The 9,031-nt window shown below is 34.3% G+C and overlaps 1 protein-coding gene across 1 annotated transcript in view; it reads right to left on the bottom strand.

Annotated features, from left to right (window-relative positions):
* Positions 1-9,031, bottom strand: part of LOC106870461 (protein inturned) — a 99,839-nt gene that overhangs the window by 20,300 nt on the left and 70,508 nt on the right. The window contains exon 12 of the mRNA XM_052966717.1: positions 2,044-2,192. Within this exon, the coding sequence (XP_052822677.1) occupies positions 2,044-2,192 (149 nt within the window). The remainder of the gene's footprint in view (positions 1-2,043; positions 2,193-9,031) is intronic.

The raw sequence follows: 9,031 nt of genomic DNA, 5'->3' as shown, positions 1-9,031 counted from the left end.
AAACAGACAGGACACAGAAGTGTGTCGATAAGCCAGCTGGAGGAGATGTCCTCCTGGGGCTAAAAGCAACAGTAACATCCACTCCTAGGGTCAGCCACATTTAAGTGGCAATATACTTCACTCTATCGTGCAGTTACTGTTAATACCTCGTTTAGAGAATTAACATTGCTTATATATATATATATATATTCCGAATTTGTGTAAATATGTATAGAATAATATATCAGTTGAATAAAGTTAAATCATGGTCTAGTTTTCACGTTTTTTTATTATTGCATTTAAAAAAATTCTTTTACAATGTTGAAGTGTGTTAAACATGAAAAAAAAAATTTTATAACATTCATAAGCTTCAATTAGCGCTTCCAAACTTTCGTAGTAGTCATCAGATTTCAAAATGTATTTAACTGACAGTTGTGTTCTTGACAACTGTAGTAAAATGGCTGACTTCTTCCTTTTTATAACTCTTAGACGGCTCCAACAAGCTGATTTTTTGGAAAACAGTTTTCACCAATATTTTAACTGTATTCCAAAAATTGAACTTTATGAACATTACAAAATATGTTTTAGTGTTTAACACACTTCAAAATTGTAAAACTTTTTTTTTTTAAATATACAAAAGTTTTCATTATTGTATTTTTTTTATTTTTACAATTTTGATCTTAAACTCTGTTGTGCATGCACATTAAGTTTTAACGTTAAAGCTCACTTCCGTTGTTTACAGCACTGCTTGGAAAGAACGTGTGTAGCGTGTGATCGTCGCATTGACAATGACAGAGAAAGTTGGCATGACGATACTTGCTCAGAGGCCTGCGCGAATTTGCAGAAAGCATATGGATAGGAGTGTATGAACGGCACATGAGTGTATGAGTGGGTCAGACGTTTTCAAAATGGCCGAAAAAATGTTGATATTGATGAACGTTCTGGGAGACCAGAAACCAGCAGAACAGAAAAAACATCGCAGATGTGCATGCAGCTGTGAGGGGATATCGTCGAATCACTATCCGTGAGTTATCAGAGGATGTACAGATTAGTTACGGTTCAGTTCAGTCTATTATCATCGAAGATTTGGGTATGAGACACGTGTCTGCCAAGTTTGTGCCAAAAATGTTTTCAGCTGAGCAAGAAGACACTCTGGTTTCAGTTGCACAAGATCTCGATTGTGTCGAGAACGATGTAAAGTTTTTGAAAACTTTACGTAGGCCTCTGAGCCGATATCTTTTGGCAAAATTCGATGCATATTCTTTGCTTCTCTTTCTCTGTCTTGGTCAATGCAACGATCACACGCTACACACGTTCTACACACGTTCTACACAAGCATTGCTGTTAACAGCAGAAGTGAGCTAGAACGTTAAAACTTAGTGCGCATGCACAGCAGTGTTCAAGATGAATCTGTGCCAAGAAGCTTCACTCTGCATGCTTTAGCTTCGTGATTATGCCAACAGTCTGGATACTTATTGATCAGATCACGTATATAAAACCTTTCTGAAATCCTTTTAGCGTACAATTATGAACTAACGGGGGAAAACTTTATCAGCTGCACTATGTATGTGTGATGGAAAATAATTTGAAGAATATGAAATGTCTGGTATCAAGCTGAATTATTATTATGATTTCCATGAAACACAGTTCTGAGCGGTTAAAACTGAAATCTTATAGGTATCTTCAGTCCGTTCGTGAATTATACACATATCTCTGTCTGCCAATTTAGTTATTGAACACACAGACTATAAAATAATCCTATTGTATTTATTTACATGTGTATGATTTATTTAGTATATTTCTATGTAACTCCTTTGCTGAGAATACAAAATATCAGTCCTTAATCGTCTTGATATTATTCTTTAGAGCTGTGAAATTAAACTTTTATTGCCTCAAGTTAGCTCTTACTATTACAGGTTTAACTGGCAGTTTGTTTGGAAATATAGAATTAACATGATAAAATGAAGCAAAGAAATTAGCTAGTTAAATATGTAGCATGAACAAGAGAAAATTAAATGAATGAAAAGCGTAAATTAGAATATATATCATATTCAATATATTTACCTGGAATCACAGGATTTAAATAAATTTACATTTTCCATCTGCTGAAGGGCTGTTTTAGCTTGGTTTACCAGAGGCAGATCGGGCAATAAGGGGACAGCTTTTTCTTGACTATTTTTACTTTCAAATATGCAGCATATTAGAGATTGTTTCTAAAAAAGAAAATATATTGAAGAAAACAGGAAATATAAGTTTCGTTCTTCGCTTTGTTTCTTTTTTCAGTATTTAACAATAACAGTATACGCTAGAAAGCTACGCAACCAGTCAGAGCAAAATCAATATTTGAAGGAGAATTGCTAGTATTGAGGTGTATGTATGATGTGTATGATTTTGTAACTATTTGAATATTCTGAGAAGGTAAAGAGAGAAATTGTTTGCATGTTTGTTCTTCCATTCCAGCTTTGCTATGGCGGTGATAACAACACTGATTTAGACACGCTGTTAAGAATCAGCTAGTGTGTAGTGTGCCTAAGGTTGAATGACATGTGCTTGAATTATCTGAGGAGAATCTTTTGATTTCTGGTCACTTCAGCAGGGCTTTTTAGTAAATGCTATTCTGTACATCACTTATGTATAAGAGATCCATCTTTTAAGCAAAACAAGTTGAAATAAGTGTCAGATTTGAAAATATACAGTGTCCTCCAATAAATGTATATAGCCAGTATAATTAATATTGCAATTAAACTTGAAAGAACTTCCTGAAATATTTGAAAGATGAATTTATATTTATTTGTCTCAGCATTTTGGGGGTCCTTTTTCAGTCAATATCACGACGTTCTCCCTCTTAGCTACGGATTTTATTAAATTATCAAGGAGTCAGTGATCTGCGTTTCTTCACTCTTCGGTCAATGTTTCTTTGAGCTCAGTAATTGATTTCATTTTCGACCTTGCTTGCACATTTTCAATCAGGATGTTCCTATAATGTATTAATTAAGATTGGGCTTTGAGAAACCCATTTCAGAAATTTGCTTCTTAGTTTTTTTTTCTCTAATGTTTGTGATATCTCGCTTGCTCTGAAAAGAATTCCAGATTCTTGAAAAGTGTGTTTTGTTTACCAGATCTTACACTGGAATAGAGGTTTAATAGATTTTTTCAAATATTTTTCTCTAACTTTCGATATTTAAATGTTTTTCATAAAAAGTTTTCTCTTATTTGCTTATTACTCAAACAGTTCCTCATAAGATAGCTTCATCTCTTCTATATTTAAATGTTGCTTGCAAACAATCTGGTTCCCATGTTTCAATTTCTTTGCACCATGAACTGGAAAATTGGCAGAAGAATTTACTTTCGTCTGACTATATTATTGATGACCAAAGTTTTTCTTTCTTTTGCATAAGTGTAGACCAGTTAAGACTTTTGGTGTCATTGCCTTTGAAAGGTACTGGATTCCTTGTTGCATATGTGCGTTCATATTTGAGGTGTTTTAAGACGGCTCTTTACTCAACATAGTGATATTTCCATAGAATTTTCAAAATTTCTAACACTTACATAGGTGAACTTAATGTTATGAATCTTACACTCAAACTGTTCTTGGTCAACACCAGCTAGATATACATGGACAGGGAGAAGATACCAGATGGCCGGTATTCTGGGAAGAGAGGGCTGAGCACAGTGGTTACTGCGGAGTTAAGGTAGTTAAAAGCACCAAATATGAGGTGGAAATACAAGTGGGGTGGAGTACCTGAGTGATGGAGGTACGAGACCAGGTCCGAGGAACAGAGGCAACGGAAGTAGAGACAAAATAAACAAAGAGACGAAACAGGCCTGAGGCTGGACCATGTTCAGGAGGATTGAGTTCCACTTAGTAGAGAGACAGCTCCGTGGATGAAGCTCAGGATACACTTGAGCGTAGGAATAACACAGTCCCAGATGTGCGAACAATATTTCAGCGTGAGCCTTGTAGAGAGTCGGCAAATGCTAAGATTTGAAATATTTTCTGGCCGTCTAGAGAAGAGGCAATCTTTTGTATGTGGTTCTCGTTGTGCTAATGATGCGCTTTCGCTGAGATAGATCCTTAGTGATAATGAAGTCTAGCATTTAAAGTAGCCATGAGATCTCTACCTGAGTGCCACTTGCTTAGTAAGATGTAGTGTGGTGATGTTTCATTGATATGACTGGTACCGTGGTTCTTTGGTGGCAGGGTCAGTTAAAAGAAATAAGGTTGTCATGGCCCCACTGCAAGATGCTCTCACTTTGCTATAAATATTTATACAGAATTTCTGGCAGCCACACATTTGACATAATCGATGATCATGAACACTGTCTTTTATACATGTTTTTTTCGTTGGTTATATTCACATCTATCATGGAATGCATAGTTATTTTTTCTTAAATATTTCACACATGTTTAATATTAATTTATATCATTATTGCTTCTCAATTCTCATTTCAAACATTTGACCCAATTATGATGATGAAAAAGGTTCGCTTTCGAATTCGTATAACAACCATGTTGTAGATTATTTTTAACATTATACTCTTAAAGATTTTTATTCAAATGTTACTTAAAATTTATTGCATAACCCTTTGCAGATTTCATTCAAGTCTATCATATTATTATGCATATAATTATTGCTCTCCGATTCAGTTTCTTTTATTAATTGCAAAAACACATTATCTTAAATCCGCTGGATATTCGTTTGTGATCTGTATTCTTATTTTACAATTTCACATAACGCGTTCTTTTGTTCTATCTTACACATCTTTCTCTACAATTGCTGTAGACTTGCCACTCTGGAAAATCCAGTACGCATTTCTGTTTTCGTTAGTTTTATTTCATTACGAGGAAGATATTTCATCTGATTTTATATGCTAATCATTTTTAGAGAGACACAAACATTTTAACATCACATTTACTTTCATAAATGTTAGTATTGTGCCTGGTCTGAATGACCTTTAACAGTAATCTGAAGTTTAATCAGAAAGATAATGAAAACTAGTAAGTAGCAGGAACAAGAACGATTCTGACAGCTTTATGATAACTGTAAAACTTCTTGTCTCATAAATAATATTTATAAGACAGACACGACATTAAGCACCCAAGAAATCAATCTTCATATTTTTTTATTCGAGATATATGTGTGTGTATGTATGTATGCATGTATGTATGTATGCTTGTACATATATATATATATATGTGTGTGTGTGTGTGTGTGTGTGTGTGTGTGTGTGTGTGTGTGTATGAGTCTCTGTGTATGTTTATGCGTTTACAATAGAAATGAGAGTAGCTTCACTAAAAACTGCTCCTGTATTATAAGTTAATTTGCAAGGAAATGTAGCAATTCTTTTCATCAATATAACTTTTCTAAAATATTATAATTCATTCATTGAGTGCGAAAAAACAATTCTGTTTTCTGATGACTGAATACTCAGGAGAATTCAGAGGTCTTTCAACTTTAATGTATGCCTACATAAACATAACTTTTTCCCGTGTATTTTCATACATTTATAAACTGTCGGTCGTTATTTTTTGACCTCACTTGATAAGTCGTAGTTGATGGTGTAATTCATAACAACTTTAGTTATATATTGTGGCAAAATTATCTCCCAAAGGTTTATACTCGTTGACTTTGAATGATTTCTCATGATGTTAAAACAGATAATATGACAGAAAGTTCAGATGAAATTGTCAGCTCTCTTTAGTCGAAGGTCTTTCTGTCTCATTTAGATAAATGTTCAGCGTAAGACATAACAAACTATTAACTGGGTCTTATATAATGAAAGTTATGTATACTATATGTGTAAATGAGAAGCCTTTTAGTTAATAGCTAGATTTCATCCTCCACTCTCATTCACTCATGTCTTACGAAATAGCCTGTACTGAAGCAAATGTAAAGAGAAACGGAATGAATTTGCGTACATATTGCATTTTCTTAGCATTTCTGATTTGTAGTCCAGATAAACATCTAGTTTGCTCGGATTTTTTAATATTAACATTTTACTCAGTAGTGTATAAATTGCAGTTTTGCTAGCATTTCTACATAGTTTTAGTCTTTAATTGTAAATGGAGATGTTGAGTGTTGTACTTCGATGTTCCTGAAGTTGAATACGTGATTATAGTATCTTGATTTAAATTTTCTTTTGGTCATTCCGGAAATCATGCTGATTTCTTAATTGAAAATTAACCATCTACCAAATAGAAACAGAGTATTATTAGACATTTATTTGGCAGATAGGAGCTTTGGTACTGTAGGAACTTTTCATGGAGCAAATGCAAGTAACGCTTACCTCTGGTGCGATTGTGGGTCTGTGTAATATGAGATTTTTCACTTTTGAGGTACAATGTGGTTGCGCTTGTGCATGCCTAGTGAAGAAGCGTCTGTTTTTGCTTAAGAAGGATATCTAATAAGTTTAGAATGAGTTTACCTGGTGGTGTCTACGTCGAGGGAGAAGATTTAAAAAGCAAAACGTTAAATTCTTTCTATAGAGGGTCTAAAGCAGGTAGTAATGCTGTTTCAAATATACATTACCGTATTCTTTGATCCATTGTAATGCCACAATCTAACAGGAGACATTCCGAACAAAATATATTCATGTGTAGACAGGTTTGATATTCCCAAATTATTGAATACCATGGACAGGTTGTATAATCATATATAGATTTATAATATATTGTAGTTGGTTATTTACATATTTTCATTAAACCACTGCTAAGATTCAGGACAACATCTAACGGGTTACTTACGAAAATATTGGTTGATATGGCGATTGTTAACCCTAGCAGTTACCAAAGCAACAAATACTGAACAAATGGATCACATGTGTGTGTCTGTTACCATTTTCAGTACAGCAAGACCTTCGACACGATAAATAAGGAAATTAATTGACTTAAATTGACTCATAAGACGACCTAAGGTGTATGAATCAATAGGAATACAAACCCTATCAAATGAGCACAGGCATACATCGAGAGATTCACCTATGTAGGATCTCTTGAACCGTGTTCACCCACTATCGAAGAGCAACTTTTTTTTTTGTTTTTTTTCTCATGAATTATTACTTCAGTAATATTTCTAACTACAAGACTCTATAACTCTGTTCGGAATCTGAAAATTTTCGGAGTAAGGATTTTGAGATATATGGCTACAAATCAACAGTGCCAAATTGTTTATGTATGTATATATGTAAGAATAAATGCATATATAAATATATATATATATATATATATATATATACACATTGTGGGTGTATTTGTATACATAGGTCTGTATGCATATATCTATCTGTAAATGAGAACGTACATGTGCATATAGATATAAGTGTACAGGTACACATACGTATATATGCATACGTTAACGTAAATATATTACATAAATATATTACAACTATGTGTGTGAAGCTTCATATCTTTTGTACCAAACACAAAAATATTCTCGAAAAGGTAGACTGCCTCGGTAATTAAGCTCGTCCTCTGCGCGCATCTTCAGTCCGGTCTTCCGTCTTGGTGGTTTGTAAGATTCCGAAACAATCGCTTTATGATAAACTAGACAAGCACTCGGAGAGCGCAGACCTCCACCAAGCAGCTCATTTCAACCCATATACACGCATGCTGAAAATCGCCCAATTTTTCAAACCAACGCCGGCAAAAACATAACCTCCTTGACAGGAGGTAAAAAAATTAATACAGCCATATGATTTTTAAAAAATACTCTAACCCTATCCTTACCACACTAAACCTACCTACCTAGTTTACATCCCCACTGTGGTCAGTATAGTAACAATCATCCCTCAAGGATCCAGCATCAGTTGTTGCTACCACTGCCTCCTCCTCTGCTGCTGCTTTTAGCAATCCTTGAATGTGTTAGTATCATTTAATTTCTGAACTATTTCGCTGCCGTTTGTTTATGTTGTTTGATCTCTTTATCCATCAGTGTCTAGTAAGATAGATACGCGGGTAAAATTACTAATAGAGAAATGAAAATAAAACTTTGAAAACTGCAACACCACCATAGGTTACGTGAAAACCAAGAACGTGGTTTCAAGGGAGATAATCAAAGAACGTAACATTGTAATACTTCATGTGAAGTAAATATAACAAATGAAAATCCTTAAGAAACCATAAAAATTTCAGGATCACTACCGAAATTTCATCATCTGTTCCTTTTGTCATTACCAACTTTTTCTGCAAGTTTCATTGAATACCATTTACAACTTTTTGAGTTATTTTGCACACAGACGGGCAGACGGACAAACCAACGCCGATGAAAACATAACCTCCTTTTTTTGGCGGAGGTAATTAGAACACGGTAGGCGTTTTCAGTATATACCAGAAAAGGTATTACGTAACGCCACAAAAGTCAATATTAAGTCCGTCGAAATCAACTCACCTGGAATGTCTTGGGCAGAATAATAGCGAACAACACTCTTTAACTAGGAAGAAGAGCTTGCAGCTTCATAAAAATAGATTTTCACTTCAAAATAGAGGGATTTAATGCCCAAAAGATGTTGAGTACTGATCTTCTGTACGTCTTATGGCCAAGCGGAATTTCACACGCAACTTACTTATGCAATAGGTTTAAACAAGTTTCAAAAGCCGTTATCATTATCCATGAAATGTTCCTTTACAGAAAAACCACATGAGATGCTTATATGCACACAGTTCCAACAGTCCTATGGGTACACTGCTATAGGTACACTGCTATAGGTACACTGCTAACCCAGACACAAAACGATTTTTTTTACAAATGCGAAAAGGCAGAGATGATGCTGGTATGATTCGTAACACAATTATGAGCTGCGTTTGTCAAAAAAGAACCCAATACAAAAGAATAGTTAGAAACACATAGGAGCGATCAATGCAGGTATGACCTTCAAACCTATCACAAGTTATATAATTGCAACGAGAAATTGGTTGTAATTGCAGACGGGTAGATGACCATAATCATATAAACATTCATCTATTTGTGTACACACATACACACACACACATACATGCATACATATATGTATATATATGCATACAAACATATATATATATATATATATATATATA

The sequence above is a fragment of the Octopus bimaculoides genome, chromosome 3 (genome assembly GCF_001194135.2).
Source record: "Octopus bimaculoides isolate UCB-OBI-ISO-001 chromosome 3, ASM119413v2, whole genome shotgun sequence".
NCBI lineage: Eukaryota > Metazoa > Mollusca > Cephalopoda > Octopoda > Octopodidae > Octopus > Octopus bimaculoides.
The sequence above is the reverse complement of the archived record's forward strand: the minus strand, read 5'-3'. Positions and strand labels throughout refer to the sequence as shown.